Genomic DNA, 26038 nt, shown 5'->3' with positions numbered 1-26038 from the left:
ACTGTTTTATATACAAACACGAGCATTTTATAATCCCTTTGAAGTCTGTTCACTGCAGACGGACTTAACCTATATCATGGACAACTAACTGCTTTGAATTCCTGATCTATGAAATTGAAAAGTTAAGAAATTTTAATCCACAAGTTGGTAAATATAGTAGCCCTTTTAAAGCATTTTTGCTATATAATCACAGCAATAACTTGAAGTTTATATTATATCTTTAGGTGATGAGGTCCACAACTCCTGGTTTTATAAGCTTTCTTTGGGACAAATAAATGTCATTTCACAGATAGAAAAAATATATACAAGCAGTGATCTACATATTTATATAAACATGTTTGTTTCTTTTTCAACAAAGGAATTTGTATTAACTTCCAAGGGTGATTATGAGTACCAACCTTAAAATGCAAAAGAAAGCCATATACAAGGCCCCATTAGCAGTCAAAAATGAAGCAGATTGTAGGATCTCAGGGAGTAGTTTGTGTAAATAATAATCTAATTTTCGTTTCCGGAGAATTGCTGCAATCTGAAAAAAGAAAGTCTTTTTTGTTTAATCCAACCAACTTTATCCACTTAAATTAACTCTTACTTGTAAGCTACTGAATAACAGCATATATTTTTAAATTAAAGTAGAAACTCTGGTATTATACCAGTTCTTCTATAAAAATACAATTTCTGGAACAGAAGATATTTTAATTTATTGAAGGTATAATGGGTAAAATATACACTAGAAATTACAACATGGGTCATATAATGAATAACAAATGTCGAGGTAAATATTTATAATGCCTTTAAAGTCTTAAACTGAAAAATAAAATATATATTTTAAATGGAGAAAAATACAGCATAATTCAAATTGTGCTGAACTGAATGCTAAAACAAAATTGCATTATGGATATTATCAGCCTGGATATTAGAGAACCTCAACAAGAGAAATCAGAGAAATTCATTCAGTTACTCAAACATGACTACTGTGTAATCAAACTCATGCTGGGAATAAAAAAAGCAAAAAGTAAAATGGCCTAATGAAGCCCATCCAAAAAAAAAAAGGTCTGAAAAACAAATATCGAGAATCGAGTTTAATATGGGTAGGTACCATGTGCTACCAGAACACCGAAACAGGAACAAGTTCCTGTATATAGAACTGCAGAAGTTTATCCCAGAAATATTTTATAAAGAATATTTACCTATGAGTCTTCATGACTTATCTATTACATTTAGGTTAAAAACTTGTTTGTTTTTAAGGTATTTTGTGTATGAACTTTGACTTTAAAAGATAGGTTTCAAGATTAAAACAAAACAAAAAAGCCCTGAGATAATTTATTTTTTTATTTTTTTTTAATATTTATTATTATTATTTATGCCTACAGCACCTGGTCTTCTTAGGTGGTCGCCCATCCAAGTACTAACCAGGCCCGACCCTGCTTAGCTTCCGAGATCAGACATCGGGTTTGTTCAGGGTGGCATGGCCGTAGACCATGGACTGTGGCTCCACTGGGGCAGAAACCCAGGACCTTCTGCGTGTAAAGCAGACATGCTAACCACTACACTATGGAACCATGTCTCCTGAGATAATTTAATAATGATATCCTCGTGAAGCCTCTGAAACTAACCATCTAGAACTTTATTCAATTAAACAAATTGTTATTAAGAATTATGCCATACACACACACACACACACACACACACACAAAGTAATGAATAAGATCTAATCCTTGTCTCCAAGGAACATAAAATCTTATAAAGAAATAGATACATTAACAATAAACTAAAATATGGCAGTGTAGTAATGGTACACTACAAAAAATAGAAATTGCTATAAAAACATATACTAGGGAATGACTAAAAGGAGAACAGGGCTGGGCAGGTGGTGATGTCTGGAAAATGTCACTAAACTTTCTAAGATAGATCTTGACAGGTAGAATTTTGACAAGACTAGTTTCTACTGTTTCTGTGACGGTGCATTCTTTTCATTCTCCCATCAAATCTCCAAATGCTATTTCTTTGTTAGCATTTCTTCCTCAGATCTCTACTCATTCTACATATGCTCTCTCTCAACGTATCACCTATTATCTCAAAGTAGAAATTCCTATTACAATTCTAACCTCTCATCTAAATTCTTAATCCATACTTCAAATGTCTATTGGACATGTCAACAAGAATGTGCCATAGGCATCAAAAAACCAGCATGTCCAAAGTAGAACTCGTTTTATTTCCCCAAAATGCTTTTTCTTAGGAGTTTCCTATCCTAATTACCTAAACCCGCCTGATTACTTAGAAACAAAATGTTGGTGTCATTTTCAATTACTCTCTGATCTTCAACTATGTCATCAGTTCTAAAGGTTGTTCCCCTAGTATCTTCAGGTTTGGAATGTAGTATCTCCTTCATTTTAGACTTAACAATGGGCAGAATCTGGTACTCTATTATATATTCAAGCAGTTAAAGGGGGGGAAAAATCCCCTCTGTTCCTGAGAAGGAAAAAATAAAACTGTCCCTATTTGCAGATAACATAACTGTCTGTGTGCATAGAAAATCTCAAACCAATAAAAAAGAAAGAAAGAAAGAAAGAAAAACCTCCTAGAACTAATAAAGCAGTTTGGCAAAAGCATAGAGCACAAGACAAAAATACAAAAATTATCTGTATTTCTATATAAAAGCAATGATCACATGGACATTGAAATTAAAAATACAATAACATTTATAACTCCTCAAAAAAATGAAATATTTAGGGAAATATCTACAACACTTATATAGCTCTTATATGCTAAAAACTACACAAGTCTAATGAAAGAATCAAAGATTATGTAAATAAATGTTCATAGATTAGAAAACTCAACATGGTAAAGATGTCAATTCTCCCCAAAGTGATATACAGGTTTAACAAAATTTCTATCACAATCTGAGAAAGATTCTTGTAGATATAGGCAAGATTATTCTGAAACTTACATAGAAAAGCAAAGGAACTATAAGAGCTAAAACAATTTTGAAAAACAGAATAAAATGGGAAGACTCAGTCTACCAAATTTCAAAGCTTATTATATAGCTATAGCAATCAGTCTTTGTGATATTGGGAGAAAGCCAAGTAGATTAATGAAATAGAATAGAGAACGTAGAAACAGACCCACACAAATATATTCAACTGACTATATCAATGGCAATATTTTGGTTGCAATATCTTATGACCATTTTGCAAAATGATACCATTGGGAGAAACCCAATCTCTATTATTTCTCTATTATATCTTATAACTGCATAAGAATCTATAATTATCTCAAAATAAATTGTTCAATTAAAAAAGAAAAAGCAGTCATCCACATGGCCAGTGGTCATTTGAAACATGCTGAGCATCATTAATCAGAGTACTGCACAATGAAATACCAGTATACGCACACCAGAATAACTAAAATAAAAGAAGTGATAATGCAAAGTACTACCTGAAATAAAGTAACTGGAACTTTACACATTGCTGGTGGGAATGTAAAACTGCACAATTATTTTGGAAAGCTGTTATTATCTAATGAAATTAAATGTATACTTAATCTATGACCCAGCAATTCCACTCCTAGGTATATACCCAAAAAAAATAAGTGCTTATTTCCAGCAAAAGTTATATTTTTATAGCACTATCTATAATTAAAAATACTGCAAAACACCTAAATATCCATTAATGGTAGAGTAGATAAACCGTACATATTTGCAATACTGGTACACTGTAAGATGCAGGGAAAATCTGACATAACACATGGAAAATAACCTGGGAACTTATCATCACTATGCTCTAACCTAGAGCTTCCAACCAGGGTTTTGTAAGTGACTTAAATACTGATCCTCTCAACAGTCTGGGTAGCTAGGCCAGGCCTAGGGTAACAGAGCAGGGCAATAATCATGTCAGTTTTCCCTGGCATACCACACAATTATTGTCATTTTCTATGTATACCACAGCATGCTACAGTGTGAAAAAAAGTTAGGAAACACTGACATAACCAAATAATGTAAGAGCAATTATACTAGCCATGTAGTAATTTTAAGACCACGTCCACATGCATCTAAAATCATTATCAGACATCATCAGACACATTTGCAAATATCATATTTTATAGCAAAAATGCTGCAATGTTCCTATGTTTTGACCAAGTAATTCCATGTTAATTCCTTATAAATTATCCAAATATGCATGAAAACATTAAGCTAAACACCAGTACATAATAGTACTGTAATTAAAATATATACCTGTATTTATTTATTTATATTTTTATAACCCAGTTTTTAAAAGACTATTTCATGACCAGAGAAAAATGAATCAAAATATATAAAGTGAAAAGACAGACTGCAACACAACAGTTTCTAATGAACATGTGAAACAAATGCCAGAACATTATGCACTGGTTATCTCTGAATGATAACAGATTATTTTAATCTTTTTGTTCTGGGGAACTTTCCAGACATTCTACAATAAACATGTTACATTTCTAAAATTGGTAGGAGAAAAACATGTATGAGAAAGTAGAAATTAGTTATTATAGAAACAATCTAAATAATAGAAATAATCAGCATGATGGAGTAAAAAATAAACGATATGACTTTTAATCTTAGCTCTACAACTAACAATTTCTATGAAGGATCCTTGTTTAGATGCTCTTTAGATTTCATTTTCCTCATTTATTAAAAAAAGAGGTTAAATGACATAGGAGTGACATCAGCAAGATGGCAGAACAAAAGTTTCCAGCACTCATGCCTTCATAGAAAGATCAATTTGAACAACTATCCATGTGCAAAAATACCTTCACAAGAGCTAAGGATTCCAAGTGAGAGATTACATCTCATGGTCGAGCACAGAAATATGAAAAGATGCATTGAAGAGTGTAGGAAAGACAATCTCACATTTCCTATGTTACCCAACCCCAAATCCCAGGCAACCCAGTGTGAAGAAAGACACCCATCCAATGTAGGAAGAAGAATGAAGTGAGTACCTAACTTCACCACAAACCCTAGCACCAAACCTGTCAAGTAAAACCAGGCACCACACAAACCCAGAATACAGGAGTGTCCAAGAAGATTCAGGCTACAGACTCATCTTTAGCAACAGGTCAACCTCCAAGAAACCAGGCGGCAGGCTTGTCCCAGTAACCCAGGCTTCAGGCCCAACAGTGAAGTCCCAGATACCAGATCTGCCCCCATGGACCCAAACACAAGGGCCCACACACCAGTGAATCCAGGTTCTAGGCCTGCCTCCAGGCAACAGACCAGCCTGGTGAAGGGGGATAGCAATACAATAAAAGTAGGGGACTTTAATACTACACTTTCAACAATGTATAGATCATTCAGACAGAAAATCAACAAAGAAGATTTGGAATCAAATAACACTATAGATCTAACAGACATATACAGAACATTCCATCCATCAACACATTCCTTTCAAGCCACATAAGGCATTCTCAAAGACAGATCATATGTTAGGCCACTAAATGAGTCTTAAAAATTTTTTAAAGGTTGAAATTATATCAAGTATCTTTTCTAACCACAATGATATGAAACTAGAAATCAATAACGAGCAAAACTGGCCAATTCATAAATACATGGAAATTAAACATTCATGAAAAAACCAATAGGTCAAAGAAAAATCAAAAGGAAAATAAAAAATGTCTTGAGACAAATGAAAAAGGGAATAAAACATATCAAAACTTTCGGGATGTAGCAAAAGCAGTTCTAAGAGGGAAGTTTATAGCAATAAATGCCTACATTTAGAAAAAAGAAAGTTCTCAAATAACCTAACTTTACACCTCAAGAAAAAGAACAAACTAAACCAAAAGTTAATATAAGGAAGAAAATAATAAAATCAGAGCAGAAATCAATTAAATAGAGACTAAAAAACATACAAAAGATCAATGAACCTGAGTTGTTTTTTAAAAAATATAAAATATGGAATCAACCTGTGTCCACTGACAGATGAATGAATATAAAGAAAATGCAGTATATGTATACAATGGAATATTATTCCATTTTTATAAAGAAGGAAAGCTTGTCATTTGCTACAACATGGATGTTCCCAGAAGACATTACGCTAAGTGAAATAAGCTAGACACAGAAAGACAAATATTGCATGATCTCACTTAAATATGGAATATAAGAATGTCAAATCCATAAAAGCAGAGTAGAACGGTGGTTACCAGTGCCTGTAGTGGTGGGGAAAACAGAGAGATATTGGTCAAAGGGTAGTACAAAGTTGCAGTTATGTAGAAGAAATAAGTCCACAGATCTAATGTACAGCATGATGACTACAGTCAACACTATATTGAATGACAGAAGCATTTCAGCATAGGGCAGATATGGAGACCAACCTAATACAAAAGCTATACAGACTGAAGAGTGATGTAAAATTATAACAACAGGCCCCCAACTTAGGAGTTTCTTTACAAAAATATCACGATTAAACATCTATCAGGCCCACATGCATTTCATCTTATTCATTTATATTCTCTGGTCTGTTTCCCGTGTGACTAATGCAACACATTTGCCACAGAGATGGTTGACTAGTATTGGGATTGCAGTCTATGGCCATGGAATAGAACAAAGCTAACGGGACCTCAAAAGGATTGACCTCAAGATCTTAGCCTTATTAGTACCAAAACTTAAGGTAGCAGTCTTTGTTAGCCCCAGCCAGAGCTCGATCATTAACTGTCCCAGAAAACTATTCCTAGAAAGTCTGACAAATCTTATTACTTTAGAGTATAAAACAGTTCACAATAAGAAATAGTTGATTTTATGTTTTATTTATTTAACCTTTCTTAACATAATCACTAACAAAAAATGATTTCAGTAAAGCAGGGTCTCTCAACCTCACTATTGACATTTTGGACCAGGTAATTAATTCGCTGTTGTGGAGGGCTATCGCCTGCAGGGATATTTAGCAGCATCTCTGGCTTCTATTATGTAAATGCTAGTAGCACACCCTGAGCTATGAAAACCAAAAATGTGGTTTATATATATATCCATATATATGGTAGGTGTGACACACACACCCCCTTTTGGTTCTGTGTCCCTGGAGAACCCTAATATACTGCATTTAAATTGCTTCCAACATTTTTAAGGTTAAAACTGTAAGCTAGAGGCCAAATTTAAACATCTAAAAAAAAAAGGAGACAAGAAACCAAATATTGCAGGCTAATATGGCTAATATTTACATATCTTTTCATAGTTTTCAAAGCTTTTACATATGCACTATCGCATATGATTCCCACAGAAAATTATGAAGTAGTTAAAGCAGGATTATCATCTATACACAGATGAGGAAACTGAGGGTCATACCACAAACTTTAGAAAAAAACAAAACTCAGATCTTATAACTTATTTCCAATGCACTTACTTCATGCTGCCTTATCATGTACAAACAACCAGTTTATTAAACAAAACAAACAAAAAACTAGGGCAACTTTGTTAATAACATATGCCAGAGAATACAAGCAAACCTTTAAAAGTATTCCTTAGCTACTTACTAAAAGCCTCCCTATAATGAAAATCATACCATCAAGCTTTAGTGATGACCGTCAAATCAAGCCTTACAATATCCTTACTCTCAATAAAAAGATCCCCTTCAAATTTATATGGGATTTGATATAGGCTTTAAAGACAAACCTGAAAATATACTGTAGATATGATATTCAGATAAAAATATGATCAAGAACAAAATTCAAATTGAGCCCTGCATACATTATAACCATGATCCAATATTTTTTGGTAATGTAGGGTCAGTCTTGAATTCGCACAACTGTTATTTCAACTAACTGATATAACTCACTATGAAATACTATAACCTTAAACCAAAACATTTTTTTCATTTAAGAAATCATCTTAAAGCGGAATTATCATCTATTTATAGATAGGAAACTTAGGGTCATAAGAAAACAATACCGCATTTATGAAATCATCTTCTGCATACTTAAGTACAAATATCATGAGCGTTAATAAGAAAAACCTTAGTAAAGAAAAATTCTAATAACACTAATAACAATTCTTACTGGAGAACTTTATTCATATTAAAAATAGAAGGTATGCACAAATATTCCAATCTCTCCAATAAAAATACTGGGTGTACTGAAGTGAATCCTTAAAACTGAACTCAAGCAAATTAAGAATTAAAGACAGAGAAGTAGGGACAATTTGATCATGAGAAGAAATTACAGATATCAGGGGATTATGCTAACTAAAACATACCAAACTGCCTCATTATTTGTTGGTATATAAAGTTCCATTAACAGAAGACAAAGCCATTCTCAAAAGGTTTAAACTGCACTTGTACTCAAACATTTGCTAAAACTCATACTGAAGTTTAAAAATTAATCTATCGACTACTTAATAGACATAAAATTCCTTACTATTTTTTGATGGGGATAACCCTGACCATCTACCCGAACCAGAAAAGAAATTTAACCATTGTTAAAAGAAAAAGAAAGCTTTAAAAAGATGCTTACCCTCCCGGACCTCAAAATTTTGTCTAAAATAATCTTGATTTACCTTTAAATGGATGAAAATAAATAGAAAAGTTTTCTAACACTTGTATTTGAAACTTTCTTACTAACTTAATTTTAATTATAGATTTTAATGAGAAGGGAGGTTCAATTTCTGAGAACCTGTTAATCAAGGTATTTGTATGGTCTGAGATGTTTTATTACTACCTTTGGCTTCAAGCCTAAGTAAAAGTCAAAGTCAAGACAAAAGAAACCAAATCCTTGACCCGGGTATTACATTTAAGAAACATCAAATAATCTCTTTCTATAAAGTAATTCTTTCTTATTTTTCTCAATTTCCTCACATTAAAATTTGGGTTTTATGTCATAAATGTTAAGCCAAACATATTCACTTGATATATATTCATATACACACTTTGTCACTGTCACTTTGTTGGGAAAGCCTTCCCAAACTCACCACACTTAGAAAGGGTGCTCTTGTAACACTGTAGTAAACACGCTGTACTTCTTAATAGCACTTATCACAGTTGAAACAATTTCTTCTATATTATTTTAAGTTTGCCTTCTCCCTTAGCTGTAATGTCCATATACATTTTGTTCCCTATCCCTGTATTCCTGACACATTGTAGGCAATCTGTATGGAGAGGAAATGAAGATTCAAATGAAGAGTAAATACAGTTACAGTAACACTACATGTGCTCCAAATGGAACTGTGAGCACACTCTGTAATTCGGTCTGATCCTAGTTTATTCAGTGTCATCTGGGCTTCAGAGTTTCTGAGATACAGGTCTGAAAAAAATGATCCCATGTCTACTTTTTTCAAGGTTTAGAAAGCAAGAATGATCAGAACAAGCGTCTCTTTATCACTGTCAATAGATACAGAATCCTTCAAAATAACTCCCAAACTGGACAAATCACAATCTAAACCCCAAAGATCTAGTTGTAATCTAGAAATCAAAAGAACCTGACACATGTAATGCATCAGAAGACTATATCAACTAAATAGTAATAAGTTGAAAACACTGTAAAAATTCACCATTCTTATTAGGAACCTGCACCAATCTGATGATACTTGATCTAGTATTCTTTCTTCTTCTTTTCATACTTTTTTTTCACACAAATCCATTTTACTGAATATTTTTCAATGCTGCAGAAAGCAAAATTACTTAAAATTTGTATTCAATTCACTTCAATTATTCATTCTCCTCAAGTATAATTATGAAGAGAGAGCCTCATGCATAATCTGTAATATCAATTCACAATACTAATTTGATTAATAAATCAGGCTCATTAACAAATACTTATTAACCCATACTCCATGTTTCCCAAGATGAAACAGATTCATCTCACATTAAACACAAAGGAAAAAACACACAAAAAAATCTCAAATAACAACACTCTTTTAGAGGAAATCAGTTAGTAGAAAGAAAGCTAAGATTAGTGACAAATTAAAAGTTTGACCTACGGTCAACAAAGATTCAAACAAATCTTTAATACTATGTTATGATATTTTTAGACTCTTAATCATCAAAGCATCAATTAATATTACATATTTACTATGTGCCTAGTATGGTCCTTGGCAATGTAAACATATTTCACATACACAATACCATATAAGTAATGCAAGAAATTGTACCAACACATTTTGAAGACTTTCCAAAAACTTTTATTTAGCTCTTAGTTAAGCGGTCATTTCAATTAACTCCCCTTCCCTAATTATTACCTAGCATAGTGCCTGGTAGATAGTCATTAAATAGTTGATAAATAAGTTATAACTCTATAAGCAAAGTCTTATCATTTTTATCAGAATCAAAGCTCATAGAGATTTATAGAAAATAAAGTTTGTGCTCCAGCCTTTCATAATCAATAAATTGTCATAATCAATAAAAGCAATTACTTATATGTATGTTGCTTATGCACAAATATGAGGCAAGAGTTTCTCCTCAAAGTCATAACTCATAAAAAGAAGCTACCTTATAGTCATTCACTCCTTAGAAATGTTCATTTTTTAATAATTTGTTGTCCAATTTAAGATATTCCCCAGAATCAAGAGCTCTCTGTTCTAAATAAAAAAAACTAGATTCAAAAATATAAAATAAATAGTGTAATTATATCGCTTGGAGGTGAATAAGCAAAGGGGAAAATTGTATGAAATGCAATCAAACAAGCAACAACCAGATCACATGAGTGTCTGTAGGCCATGGTAAAGATTTCACATTTTATTTAGAGGGAAAGTCACAGATTTCTGAGCAGAAGAACAAATGCTGATTTATATTTTAAAGGCTATGGGATAGGTATTTTACCCATTTTATAGATGAGAACATCGAGGTTCACATAGGTTAAGAACCCTGTTCAAGGTTACAAAGCTAATAAGTGGGGGAACTAATATATTCAAGCCCATGCTCTTTCCACCTCTTAAAATAACCCCCAAAACTCCCTGCTCAAGACTTCTCCGCAACACTCTCCTCTCAACCTCTTATTATCTTTCTTACTGCTTCTTTTTTCTCTACTCCTAAAATGAGCATTTCTCAAGTTGTCATCTTTCTAAACATTCTCCCTTGTTGACTAAGGACGTCTCTTCCTTGTTGACCTTCCATAGCTCCAACTTTCACCTCTATTCTTATGAAATCTTAACCTAAATCTCTGGCCCCATCATCTCCCTAGAACATCAGCTCTACATTTCTCAATGCCTTCTGGTCTTTCTCTATTCATATATTGTACTAGTAGTTAAAACTTAATATGCCCCAAGCAATCCAGCACACATCCCTGAAAATATTTTTTTCAAAAGCACTATCTTCCATGCATTCCAATCAAGAAGACTTAAAATCATATGGTTTCATTTGATTACTTCCTCTTCTTTATATCTGAGCCACTAAATCTAACAGGTCTATATACCACTGCCAGATTAAGCTTTATTAAACAACTTCGAGCATACTACCACTGCCAGATTAAGCTTTATTAAACAACTTCGAGCATACTACCCCTGTTGGCAACCTTTACTGATTGTCTACTACATCAAATAAAGTCCAAATTCCATCTGCCATTTTTCAAAGCATACCATATCCTATTCTACCAGAATGTCTTTGCTCAAATCATTCTTCTCCCTTATCTACCACCAATTCTACCTTTCCAAATCTTACTTTTCCTTCACGACTACTAAATTGCCACCTCTCCCATTAAGTTTCCCCTTATTTCCCAGTCATGTGATCTTCTACCTCTATCTTTCAAACTATTTTAACTCTACCATATGGATTTATCTCAATGAAATTTTTCCCAGTTTTACTAAAATATAATAGAAAATTAGTTGCTCACATCTACATTGTACAATTCAGTTTTTCTCAATTATAGTTGGCATACAATAATATATTAGTTTCAGTTGTACAGCAGTGATTAGAGATCTATATAACTCATGAAGTGGTCAACCCACTAAAAATATGCCCCTGACATATTTTTTACAACATTGTTGACTATCTTCCTTATGTTACATTTTATATCTCCATGACTATACTGTACCTATCCATTTGTACTTCTTAATCCTTGTACTTTTTCAACTTCCCTCACAACCCCCTCGCATCTAGTAGCCCTCAAAATATTCTCTGTATCTATAAGTTGATTTTTATAATTTCCATTTCCATTTTTTATGTTTTTTATCTTTGTTAAAGTTCTCACTGAGTTCGTCTACACTTTCTCTAAGTTCATTGAGCAGTTTTATAACCAGTGTTTTGAACTCTGCATCTGTTAGATTGCTTTACTCCATTATTCCTGGATCTCTGTTCTGTTCACTCACATGGTCTGTGCTTCCTTGTTTTCCTATTTTGGCTGCCTTTCTGTGTCTATTTCTATGTACTAAAAAAATTTGCTAAGTCTCCCAGTCTTATTATCGTGGCTTTGTGTAGTAGGTGTCCAGTGGCACAGTCCTGAGAGGGGTTCAGCTGCAGGCCAATTTTACCCCCAGCCTGTGTCCCTCTGGGGCCCCTTGTTAAGATTCAGCAAGCAATCCACAGATGCTGTGCTTACGGTTGCCTCAGGAAGCCATGCCTGAAACCAAGGTCAGCTGCCACCAGTGTGAGTCTTGGAGCTGCTCAGCAAATGGTACAGGACTCACTGAGGACACACTTGGATGTAGCTTGGGTGGGGCCATGAGTTTAGAGAGTCGGAGTTTCAGGGAATCCTCTGGGTGGAGGACCTGTTAACTAGTTTGATGATATCTCAGCTATAGTGGTGCTGCATCTGCACACTGCAGGGTGGGGGACTGACCAGAGGAACAATGGATACTACCAGCTCTTCTGCCCAGGAGAAAGCCTCACCTCCAGCCCTCACTCCAAGAACTCGGTGTTCCCCTGTAAGTCCCTGGTGCCTCCAAAGCAGCCCACCCAGTGCTGGTGCTCAGAGTGAGCAAGTCCATCACTACGAAAGTCCACTTGCAGACAAGGCCCCTTTAAGAGGCATCTACACCTGCCAGCTGCAGTAGCCTCTGTCTCACTCAGCCGCTGGGGACCGGGCAGTCTTGTGATTTCGCCCTCTCCTACCTTCTACCATTGTAGACTGATTAATTATTTCTCTCTCTTGTTGTAGTGCTTCTGTTCATCTAGACCCTAGGCAACTCTGCTTGCTGTTTGCTCCATGTTTCTGTCACAACTTTGATGTGGTCACAAAGAGGGGATGAACGAAGCTTCTATCATCTATGCCATTTTGCCCAGTCTCTATTTCAATGAATTTTTATTATAGGATGATACATGCCTAATCTTCCCTCCTGGACGATAAACTCTCAATGTAAGAAGTATATCCCATTCATTTTCTTATTCTCCGCTGTATCACACAGCACATAGCTGCTATACTATACATAGCACCATGGAAACACAATGAATTACTGAAACAGTGAATAGGGAACAAATATTCCAAAACTAATATTGCTTCAGATATTACTAAACCTAATCATCAAATCTCAGTCCCCCTCCATTATTGTATATTTTTGCACCAATATTTATCAACAAATAATCAAAAATATGTTTTAAAGAGTCAAAAATTCATGACAAAATATTTTTCTAAATAGCAAATAAGAGATCTGGTTACCCAAAATAATCTGTATCACGAGGAATCAACTAGAGAGTTGGGTACAAAGATAATTTGATGGAAAGTCTGTTACGACAGGGAGTACTGGTGTGGATTTGACTCCCTCACTCCTCCAGGTGGGTTTTTCTCTGTACCAAAATGTATTATTTTATTGAAGAAGATAAACTTTCCCAGATGGAAGAGATTTTTCAATTCATTTTGATTTGAAGAGAATTTTCTAGTGACCAGGCAAGAGGTAAAAATGCTGGCACTGAAAAATTACCTATCAAGGATTTGAAGGCTTTTTAAATTTTTCTCTATCAACCAAATATCTGTTTTAATAAGAATCTACTGACTCAGAAACATGAACGGTAATGGATCATAATTATTTAAATCCCATATTCCAATATTTATTCTTTTTTCTATGATCTATGATAACTAAAGGGCCAAATAAAAGTAAACCAGATTTGGCCAGCTATATTCAGGGACAGTTGCTACAGAAAAGAGTGAGTTGAGAGAGTATTTAGTGCAATAGTAAGTCTTCAACTTTCAACTATGAGTGATGTGCTGGAACTGTAATTTGTACTCGGCAGAGATCAGGCAAAGAACAAGAAGTCACATATAAAAATAAGTTCAACTAACTCAAGTGTCATATTAAGGAATAGGAAAATTCATTGTTTAATTGCTCATTAAAAAAAAAAAAATTCTCTCTCTCTCTCGGTAAAAAGCAAAAACAAATGGCCTATTATCAGAAACTTAGAAAAGTCTCATTGGTGGTCTCACGTACTCTAGAAAGTCTGCTAACCACTGCCTTTAAAAACACAGTCCACAGTATGTGCCAGAAGTACTTGATATACTATGCCTCACTGAATCCTCACAAGTGCCTATGAAGTGAAAATTTACCATTTCTCCAATACTACGGACATGGAACTTGAGGCTTAGAGTGGTTAGGAAATTTGTCTGTGGTCACCCTGCTAGTATTAAGCAGTAAGCTAGAATTCTAACATAGGCAATTTGATCCCAGAATCCAAGATCCTGCCACCTAAGCCGTGCTGTAATACACAAATCTGAACAGCCTCTTGTAAGTATAATTAAGCTTTGGGAGTTTTGTGGAATTACCATTATTTCCATAAAATAAAACTATGTAAGAACATTTAAAGAAAACAACTCAGTTCATATTACTGAACTAATTTCTTCACAGTCAATGGTTTTCAAGCCTTTAGTAACTAAAGACTGTCCGCAAGCTTTTTTTTATTCCTAAGAATTCTAACTCTTGCTTAAGTATTTATTTAGAGTTTAAAGGTGATTAATTGACCCTTTATAATCTAACAAATTCGTTAGATTAAATGGTTCAAAGGGAGTATATATTAAGTAAACACGTTCATACTCTGAAGAAGGATGCAAACATCGAAAGGTCAATGAAAACAAAAGTTTTTAAATAATTCCTTCCCAAAAGTGAGAAAGGTTCTACTTTGGAGTCAGCTAAGGGTAAATGCCACCATACCTAATCTGGAGGTCCTGAAGAACATCACCTAGATCTTAGAACCACTTGTGAGAGGTAAACTCGAACAGAATGAAATCCATCTCCCTAAGTGAGGTACTGTGTATCCTAAATTTGCCAGAAATTATTGAGGGCACCATACTTTCATTACTTTTAATGGTAGTCGAAGGTTTAAACAGTTTAACAACTATTTCATGTGTATGTGTGTGGTGAGAGGTACCACTTATTACGAATGTGTGGTAATAACTAACATTCAAGAAACAAAATATAAGTTCCTGAAATACATTTTTGGTACATGCATAAATTGTTAGCAGATATTACAACATATGTAGGATTCTTCAAAAAACTACAGGAAGTGAATTGATGAGAATTGATGTTTTTTACAAATTGAGAAAACACAAAGATTCACTATTAAAAGGATTAGCTCATCTACATTTCAACGGGGTTTAAGTATTATAAGATGAATACTGACCAAGAACAGTTGTAGACACCAAAATGAAAAGGAAGCATGAGAGCAGATGTAGTGAACAAGAGAGGAAACATGAAAGGGACAAAAGCAATCAGTTTAGTACAAAACACATGGTAATACTTCAAATAAAAAGACTCATTTAATAGGCTCCCGAAAACATTCGATTAAAATTTTCCCCCAAATCAGCTTCCCTTCAAAACTTCTCCTTTTCTATCAATGGTGGCAACAGCATCAATATGGCTTGAAATCCTAGAAACGTAAACAAGTCCTCACTCACACTGCCCCCAATTTTGTCCGTCTCTAAGTCTTATTTATTCCTTCTGTGAAATGCCTCTTGTCAAATGCCTCTACAACTGCCCTTTCATTCTTTCTGGCACTACCTTAGACCTGCCAAAATCTTCTTATTCCTGAACTATTAATGAGTTCATTCATTGATACTTGCACTCATTCAGACTTATTAAGCACTTACCGAAGTTTTGTGCTAGTGCTGAATATAAACCACCATTCTAACAGAAGATAGAAACATCAATTATAATGAAGTACAATTTTAATAATTGCAACATTTTATTAGGTCCCTACTATGTGATAGCTGCTATTCCTACCTACTATTATCCCATTTAAGTCCTTACAACAGCCCTAAAAGATGGAAAAAAAATGCCTAATTATTCAAGATGTGTTATGAACTAGAAGATATGTGATACGTCTCCAATTAATTATTTCACTCAATTCTCACAGAGAAAGACAAAGTAACATGCAAAAAGTAAAACACCTATTAACCAATAGAGCCAAGATTTAAATTCACATGTCCCTAACCCCTTTTAAAAGCCCACCTCTTCCCATACTACCTTGTATCTTGGCACCTGGGGTTACACATTTAAACAATAATTGCCAACACTGACAAAGAGCGAAGTGTCGCTATAAGCTCTAAGTAGCCCCAGCCACACACACAAATATAATTGAAACAAAACTGTCATGAAATAATGCATATCCTTGGTATCTGCAATGGTCTCTAATTTTTTCTATTCTCTTCTATGTCAGTTAAAATAAAATACTGCTCAATTCCCACTAATTTTATTTCACAACTACTTATAAGTACCAATCCAAAGTTTGAAATACACAGTCCTAAGGGATACAGGCCAAATAAGATGGAGAATTTATCCTCAAAAAGTATTTAATCTATTGGAGACATAACAGTAAAACACAAACCTTTGACACCCTGCCCCCTTCTCAACTGCTGGAATAGAAAAACTAATGTACCTGTTGCTCTCCTGAACTTGCCAATCATGAAACATACCAATAAACTGTCTAGGTTGTAGAGATGACAACTGTCAGGCACTCAACAAACGGCTGTTAAATGAATGAGACACCATAAAAGTGCTATGGATTTTCAAAGGAGAAATTACATACACTCTCTCCCCACTCATGTCATAATCCTATAAGGGCAGGAACAATCATTTTGTATTGTTGAATATATCAAGAGTTCAATAATGTTTGTAGATGTTCTATTAAAAAAAAAACTGAGCTACAAACTGGCCACAATTCATGTGGAAAAGCAGATAAACATGGATCTTTGCCAAAGAAAATCAAGGGAAAATTTTTTAGCTCCAATAGTAAGTTTATTATCAACCTTCATTCTTAATCCTTACCATTCGAAATGTGGCTCTTAGTTCAGCTGCATCAATATTACATGGGAGTTTGTGAGAAATGCAGAACCTCAGGCCCCACCCAGACCTAATGAATTGGGGACCACTGCCCTAAGGGGATTCCTAACATACATTTAAGTTTGAAAAACATCAGTCTATATAATAAAAATAAAACGGGCTTCTGCAAGCTCAAAGAAAGTTACCATTTTCTCCTTTGTTATCTCTGTAACAAATAAACTTTTCGAGAAATACTACAGATATGGCTATGACACGCTTCCAGGCATAATAGGGTACACATAACCCAAAGTATTACTCAGTGAGAAGACTTGACCATCTACTGAATACTGAGTGAAACTTTCAAGAAACATGCAAAAAACATGATCTCTGCCTTCTTAAGACATAAATTCTATTGGGCAAGAAAATGAGAGACTGAACTTCAATAACCAAAGTAATAAATCTTTCACACCAAGGACAAAGATATGGGAAAAAAAAAAGATGCTGATGACAGTATTTAAGAACAAACTTCCTTAACAGTTCTCAGTGATAAAAACACATATTTCCAAATATTCTCTATTAAAAACTCCAAACTAAGATTGCCCTACATGTAAATCTGTGTGACATGAAGTCAGATTTCCTAATCACTTTCGCTGACTCTGACTGGAACCACCCTTTAAATCACCAGGCAAAATCTCAACAAGGTGTCTACTTTGCGAACTTTCGAAACACTCGCAAAACCCTAAACCACAATCCTGTCATTCCAAACTGCGATAAAATCTGTGGCATGCTATCAAATATGCCCTTTAAAAAAAGGGGGGGGGTTTGGGGGGACAGAAGGATTTATATGAGAAAAGGCCATTTCTTATCGCCTCTCTAACCTCTTCATCTCAAGGCAGGAAAAAGGCAAAATAACGCTGGTCCCTGTAGTTACAATTTTAAGTGTCCTGAACTTAATCCCAGAGTTACGGAGTCAATCCTCTTCCCAACAACAGGCGTTTAGATGACAGCTCAACCTCTAATTCCCCTCCCCCTTCTCCCGTCCCGTGTAGGATTTGGGATATCCGCCCCTTGCAACCTCCCCATCTCACCTACTCTTGTCCTCCACTCCCCTCGCCCCCCCCCCAAAAAAAACACCCTGACCCCTCCAAATGAGAAACAGACACAGAGCGAGTCCCCAGGCCTCTCGGGAGCAAGACTGTACCCCCGGCCCACTCTCCTCACTAAATTCGCCCCTGACGGGTCTCACCAAGTACAGGGGAACATAGATCTTCAGGGACTCCTCCAGGGCGACCCCGGTGATGTGCAAGAAAGAGACCCCGCAGGAAGGGTGCCAAGTGTGGCCGATCTCGTAGCAGTTATGAGGGATGGACTTGCTGAGAGCCGCCATGACGAGGAGTTGCGCGGAGGGGACGCCAGTGGGGTGAGCCGAAGCTCGGGAGGAAGGTAGGAAGGAGGCACCGGAGCTCACTTCCGAACTCCGCGAGCTCGCGGGGCGGGCCGTGGGAGGTGCGGAATGGAGGGGAAAGGTCACGCGAGCGGGGTTACTCTAGGCCGACGTCCCCGGATGTTGATCGCTCGACGTATCGCAGCTTGAAGGGGCGGGGCGCGCACTGGGAGGCGTGGAGAGGCGGAGCGTGCGCGCTCCTCAAGCGGGTCTCCGGCGGGGGCGCGCACCATCTCCCGCCCAGCTGCGAGCGCAGAGCGGAACGCAGAGCGGAAGGGATGAGAGTGCTGCTCAGCGACGCGCCTACCTCCTCTCTCAGCACGCTGGGCCGGCCTTGTAGCGCGAGCGCTGGGGCGGGTGTGCAATGATAGGTGACCTGCGTCACGTTCTACTCCAGCCTCTGTCCTCTGCAAGCCCGGCTATGTAGAACTGAGGACAGTGTCAAAAAAGGATTAAATGTCTTTACTGGGAGCTGGTGGAGGAAGATGGTTGCCAAAGGAGAGCCTGGATAACTATCCTCAGAACTGCCAGCTCCCCTTCCCTAGAGTGCCAGGTAATAAATAAATAGCTAAGGCAGCCTGCTGGTTGCAAACGTACTGCTACCAATTGCTGGGCTTTCTAAGCTTTGAGGTGTCTGAGAAGGCTTGAAAAATCTGTTAGCTGTTTTCATACATTCTGGAGAAAGGGCACTAGATCATTCTGTACAAAACCTAGGGACACTGAGCAGTCCATCCTACAGTATCCATGGCAAGTGCTCATCAGCCAAATAGTAAACGAAGTGAAGGCAGCAGTGGTCATGGAACTAACTCATGCCTGACTGGAGATGATGCAGGACAGGGCCTCCGAATGGGGTCTCAAGCCCTATACCTGCCAGTCCTTGACCCCCAAGGAGACAGTCCTTGACTCTGCACAGGAAAGAATTCAAGCTAGAGCCAGAATTAGAGACAAAAGGAAAGTTTATTAGAGAAGGAGAAACACTCCACAGGCAGAGATGTTGTCTCCTCTCAAAGCCAGAGAATGAGCCCCCTGAGTGTTCAAGGAATTTGGTTTATATCGTTTCCTTCCCAGATATGGGTATGCAGCATTAAAGGCATGAAGAAGTAGTTGTTAGTAATCTCAGCAGGAATCTTTCTGTAGGTCCCTGTGGTATGGCCATATGCTGATCAGCCAAGTCCCTGTGTCTAGTAGCACGTAGCAGGCTCTGAATACAACCTGGTTCATTATTTAGTCAGTTTGTGTGGTTTTTATGCCTATTTCCTGTATTAGAGAGACTGGCCAACAATTGGCATGACAAGGGACCTGTGTGATCTATGAGTCATACAACTGCTCTAAATGTCACTTTCCTCACCTATAAAAACCTAAGTTCTTTGGAATTCTAAATCCTACAGTTTCTCAAAGCAGGAGCCTATTACCTTTAGAGGAACCCCATTCTAAGTTACTGTTCATTCATTCATTCTACAAATATTTACTGAACACATACTATTTTCCAGGCACTGTTCTAAGTTCTGTAGATTCAGATGTGAAAAAAAGAGTCAAGGTTTCTGCCCACTCCTCAGTGCTATAGACCAGAACCTGAGCTGTTGCTACAGCCACAGGCACTATACTGTGACTTCTGGATTTACAGTGAGTGATGAAGTCACCAAGTTTTTAATGATATAAAAGTAAGGAAATCTACACAAGAAATCAAAAACAGAAAGAAATAAGTTCTGTTTAAATGTTGACAAAAGACAAATAAATGTAAAGGGAGCAAAGCAGATCTTGGTGGGTGACACTGGTGACACTATAGAGTAACCTTACACAATTTTTTGTGAAGTTGCTGCTCTTAACAACTGCCAATTTGCTTTGTATGATACACCATACAAATCAAAAAAGTCAAAGAAGACCTAGCATTTATATTCTGGGCTCCTGAAAGTACATTTTTTAAAAAGCATGATGATTCACGCTAGCTCTAAAGATGCCATTAAAAAAAAAAAACTTACAGGTATTAAAGATGAGAAAAGTATATGGCTTGGATAATATTAAGGAGGCTTGTAACTTGGAGAGAAATTGGGAAACCGTGTAGTAGTCTCACTTGAAGGAAAACCTTTATAAAATGACAGTCAAACCCTTATAAAATGACAGTCAAACTTCTGCTTCTTCAGCTCAGTCAGTTGGAATTATATTAGGTTTTGTTTTGTTTTTGCCCCTTCCCAATGGGCCCTTCCAAAATAGTGAATGAAGGAAATATTCATTTAAGCAGCCTATCAGTGATTGCCATTAGACTGTTTAATACTGTTACTTTTATGTAGAACCCAACTGTCACATTTTAGTTGAAACAACTGGTTATATGCCTCCCTTGCCACAAGCATTACAATGAATGTGATTGTCAATGTGAATAGCATATAGTACTGCAAAGGGTAAGCTAATTGAATGCCCTGAAACTAGCATTCTAGAGAGGGAGGACAGAAAATAAATAAATAAAATACTAAACACGATAATAAGATAGGCGTAATAATAATATAAGATAGTATTAACTGAGATAGTATAAGATAATTGTTTGAAGAAAATAAGAGTACTCACCAGATGAAAAGCCCAAAATAACAGTGGCAAAGAGATAAAGGTTTCTCTCTCTCAGGTAAACATAAGCAGTCTTAGGCTAAAATAGTGCCTCCATAACCATCAGGGATCCAGATTCCTTCTGACAGGTTACTCTGCCAACTGTTACCTGAGATTTCTACCCTGACTTATAAGATGGTTGCTTCACCTTGAGCCATGACAACCGCATGCTAGCCAGGAAAACCAGTGAAAGAGGAAGAGAGGACATGCTTCTTCTCTTTAAGAAAACTTTGCAGACATCTATGCAAACTACTTCTCCTTATATCCCATTGGTTTGAGGTTAGTCACATGGCCACACTTAGTTACAGGAGAGGCTGGGAAATGTAATCTGTTTTTATTGGTTGACAAATAGCTAACTTTTTGGGTTTTATTACTGAGCAAAATAAAAAGGACAGATACCGAGGGCAACCAGCAACATCTGCCATATTTCTATGCCTCTGGCTACCCAAATATCTGGGCACATCCTTCTTCCAGATAAAGATAAATATACCCACTCTTTCCCAAGGGAGACAACCTAAAGCCCCAGGCAGATAACCCATTTTGCTCAAATTCCAGCATCTTCTTCATGACCAAATGCAAGTCTTATGTTCAAATTATTTCCTCTCTTAACATACCCAATATACAATGGTAGGATAGGAACAGATAATAACAATTTTTTTAAATCAATTAGAGAATAAGAAACAGCATAAACTTGCCCACAGAAATTACAGAAATAGCAAAGTAAGCTTATCCTTTAATTTCAATAACACTTCCCTGGAAATCTGATGTTCTGCAAGATAATGCTATGTGGGAGCCTATTTTTAAATAGGGAAAAATAAAATGTGTTACACATCAACACCCAAATTTCTATCATGTATTTAAAATAAAGTAAAATGCCAGGTAGAAGTAACAGACTATCATGTTAAGGTGTACAATACTTCAAGAATAGCATTTTATCAAAAAATGGGCAGAGGATCTTAACAGACACTTCTCCCTAGAGGACATACAAATGGCCAACAAATATTTGAAAAGATGCTCAACATCGTTAGCTGTTAGGGAAATGCAAGTCAAAACCACAATGAGATACCATCTCACACCTGTTAGAATAGCTATAATCAACAGGACAAGTAATAACGAATGCTGGAGAGGATGCAGAGAAAAAAGAACTCTCATGCACTGCTGGTGGGACTGCAAATTGGTACAGCCACTATGGAAAACAGTATGGAGGTTCCTCAAAAACTAAGAATTGATCTACCATATGATCCAGCAATCTCTCTACTGGATATTTACCCCAAAGACTTGGAAACCCATATCCAAGTAGATATTTGCACACCAATGTTCATAGCAGCATTATTCACAGTGGCCAGGACATGGAAGCAACCAAAGTGTCCTACAATAGATGATTGGCTAAAGAAGCTGTGGTTCATATATACAATGGAATATTACTCAGCCATAAGAAGAGATGAAATACTGCCATTTGCAACAACATGGATGGACCTAGAGATAATCATGCTAAGCGAAATAAGCCAGACAGAAAAAGTTGAAAATCACATGATATCACTTATATGTGGGATATAAACCTAAAAGCAATAAATGAACAGGACAAACGAACTGTTTACCCCGAGAGACTCGTGGACATGGACTATAGACTAGTAGTTACCAGAGGGTAGGGAGTAGAGGGTAGGGGGAGGTAGACGGGGTAAAGGGGGTCAAATATGTGGTAACAGAAAGAAATCTAACAATGGGAGGTGAACATAGTGTAAATATATATATATATGCCTTACTGTTAAAGCGTACAGATGAAACTTTTAACCAATGTTACCATAAAAAAATAAATAATTAATTTTTTAAAAAAGAATAGCATTTTAATCACCAAACAATACAGTTGCTATCAGTTGCTCTTGAAAGTAATAGCTCATGTAGTTTGCATGCATAATGATAAACATGTTTACCATGTGGCACAGCAAATACATACCAATAACTAAGGAAATTTTAAAGTTAAAAGCAGTCAATTTCTTTTAACTGTTAAATGAAGATGTGAAATTTAAAGAAATGTGAGAAAGGAAGAACAATTATTGTTGCAACAGATGCCAAAGATGACAGTGCTTATGTGTTAGATAGCAAAGGGGCAATTTCAGGCAAACTCTCAGGTACAAAAGAATGGAAAAGGTAATCTCTGTTTTTCCTGGTGCTGCTGTAGAGGCTCCAAAACAGGAAGGCATTGATAAATTCTCTGTGCTTTAGGATTGAAAAAATAAAAATTGCAAAATGAAGCAGTTTGTAGTTAACCAGTAGTTTACATTTGTAAATTCCTTTATATGCTATTATAAGATATATTGTGCTGTTCTTTAAAAGAAAAGCTTCTCATCATGCGTCCATCAAGTTTAAGGGTAATGTTACGTCCATCAAGTTTAAGGGTAATGTTACACACTGTATCTGCATGGGCCCTTTATTCTTTTAGTCTGCCTGTGAACTGTAGCTTGACTGGATACTCTCTTGGGCCTTCACTGTTACTTCTTTTCCATAAAAAAAAAACAAAAACAAAAACAAGGCTTTGGGGTTCATCAACAAGGTGCAGCAAAGAGCTTCTTCAAAGAAGTTACATAGTGAATGAAGGAAACTAATCTGGCAATTTGTGGCTGAATTCAAAGGCTTTGAAGACATGCCAAGCTGAAAATTGTTGCTCTTGCAAGATTCTGGCTTTGAAGATGACAATGGAAAAGAAGGGAAGAACTCTTAAGATCTCATGCAGAGGGATTTAACAACACTAAATTGTTTAGCTTTACATGCAGTCACTGTAGAAATGCATATCAGGCATAAGCACAATGACAAAGCATGGCTCAGACTAAGTATGACATTGTGGTGCCTTTTAATTCCAGCAGCATTCAGATACACATTCCCTTTGTTGATACTAGGCAAGCTTTTCAAAATAGCTATGTATGATTCGGATTTTCTACCAATTTTGGTTGCAATGTGACTTCACATTTTTCTTCACATTATTTTAAGATATTATATTCCATCTTTAAAGTGTAAATATAAATTTTTGCCATATAAACAAACATTTATACTCTCAGTCCAAGCAGATAGTTCTTCAGCCAATATAATTCTCTTTAAAATTGGGGGGATTCTTACATATCAAATAATAACTACTCCATTTTTTAAAAGCCACACCCACAATCTCCATCTCAAGCTGAGAGTGAGGAACCTGTTGGAAAGTGCCCTTAAAATATTTAGAAGCCCTCTTATCAAGCTGAGAGGGTGTAGGGAGGACAGTGTTAAATATTTCTATAGTCTTGAAGAAGAGTCTTAAAGCTGCTCCCTAGATTTAACCCTTACCTTAAAGCTATACCTTACTTTCAGAATTTTTTTGCCATCTAGAGAGGCTGGAAATGAAAAACAGCTTTATTTTTGAACCAAAAGTTCCTAGGTTCTTTACATTTCTTCTAAATTCTGCTTTAAAATTAAATAGTTCTTTTCATCTCATCTCTGTCTTACCACGCATAGTTTTTTTTAATCAATTGATATTTTCAACATTCTGTCTGAAATTTTCCTTAATCAAATGCATCAGTTTGTTAGAGATACTTCCTATTTTCCATAATTCAGCAGGCAACAGTGTTGCCAAAATTTCCTCCTACATTACAAAGATTCCTTTTTCTCCACCCTCTGGTAAGAATTTTCTCACTGTCCTTCAAGCCTTCAAGAATTCCACAAAATTCTCTCGAATAACCTTACAAAATATTCAAGTACACCGTCCTTAGAATTTCCAGTGTCTATATTATTTCGATGATGTTATCAGTACTTGTAGACTACAGTTAAGGACACCATCCTCGTCCACTTCAAACTCAGACTGCTCCCACCACAGAGTTTGAAAGTAAAAGATTTGTGGTTGTTCTTTGAGAGGAAAAAAAAATACAAAATCCACATGTAATCGATAGGAGTAAATATATAAAATAGTATACTTCCAAGGCCAGTCACATCTGTCTAAAAATTTAGACTAAATGCAATAACATGCCTAAAAAGAAAAGGTGATAGGAATAGAAGCTATAAAAGAGAGAGCCACTGAGGCTATTCAGGCACATGCTTAGGGGAGTGGAAACTGCAGTGCAGATTCAAATCATGGGTATTCTGGAGGCACTGACAAACTATACCGTGGCATGGATTCACAAGCTCTATTGGAAGGATGTCATTAAACATTTGATTTATCTAACTAATGCCCTTTTTTTGAGAATAGGTACACCAAACAAACTTTTTATTATGGTTTGACTTCCTATGCAGGCCTGTCTTGAGTGAGAAATAGGGCTTGATCGTGGTAACACAGATATCCTAGTTTGTATGAGAGGACTTTTTTTTTCTCCTTATCATTTAATAAATTGGAATTTTGACTTATACATTCATTATAAGCTCTTTTTGCGTCACTTCGCCTATGAGAGACAGAGCCTCCCTTTGGTGTGCTGACAAAACCAGTTTTTGACCTTGACAGTTTGTGGGTATTAGCCAAGAAAGTTAGCTGTGCTGTCATACCACATACACCCCTAAATCTCAGGGGCTTAAAATAAGAAAAGCTTATTTTGTGCTCACACAAAGTCCAAACCAAGTTGGTCATCTCTTCAGGGCAACTTTCCTTCAAGCCATGATTCGAGGTTAAAGGTTTCTCCATCTTTATTGGGTCTTCAATAGTCGTTTTTCTTTTTTTGTGCATAATTTTTAGTTATTGTACATTGTAATGCACAAGAATTTTAAGTATACAGCTTGATGGATTTTTACATTTGCCTTCACACTCCTGAGACAACTATCCAGAAAAAGAGGTTTTCCATCCTACCAGAAGGCTCTCTGGTGCCCCTTCCCAGTTAATACACCTATGAATAGAGATAGCCACTATTCTGATTCCTATC

General features: G+C 36.2%; 1 protein-coding gene and 1 pseudogene across 4 annotated transcripts in view; both read right to left on the bottom strand.

The window, feature by feature from the left end:
• Positions 1-26038, bottom strand: part of TMEM135 (transmembrane protein 135) — a 247629-nt gene that overhangs the window by 180172 nt on the left and 41419 nt on the right. The window contains exons 1-2 of one of the 4 annotated variants that reach the window (XM_011363273.2): positions 18375-18702; positions 399-526 (exon numbers count right to left, since the gene is read on the bottom strand). In XM_011363273.2, coding sequence (XP_011361575.1) covers positions 399-526; positions 18375-18515 — 269 coding nt within the window. In that variant the 5' untranslated portion in view covers positions 18516-18702. Of the gene's footprint in view, positions 1-398; positions 527-18374; positions 18705-26038 lie in introns of those variants that run through there. The other 3 variants (XM_023532484.1, XM_023532485.1, XM_011363274.2) reach the window with 3 other exon arrangements.
• On the bottom strand, positions 1362-1477 carry LOC111741977 (annotated as a pseudogene).

Source organism: Pteropus vampyrus, unplaced genomic scaffold (genome assembly GCF_000151845.1).
Source record: "Pteropus vampyrus isolate Shadow unplaced genomic scaffold, Pvam_2.0 Scaffold84, whole genome shotgun sequence".
NCBI classification, from domain to species: domain Eukaryota; kingdom Metazoa; phylum Chordata; class Mammalia; order Chiroptera; family Pteropodidae; genus Pteropus; species Pteropus vampyrus.
Note: the sequence above shows the minus strand (reverse complement) of the source record. Positions and strands in the feature narration are given on the sequence as shown.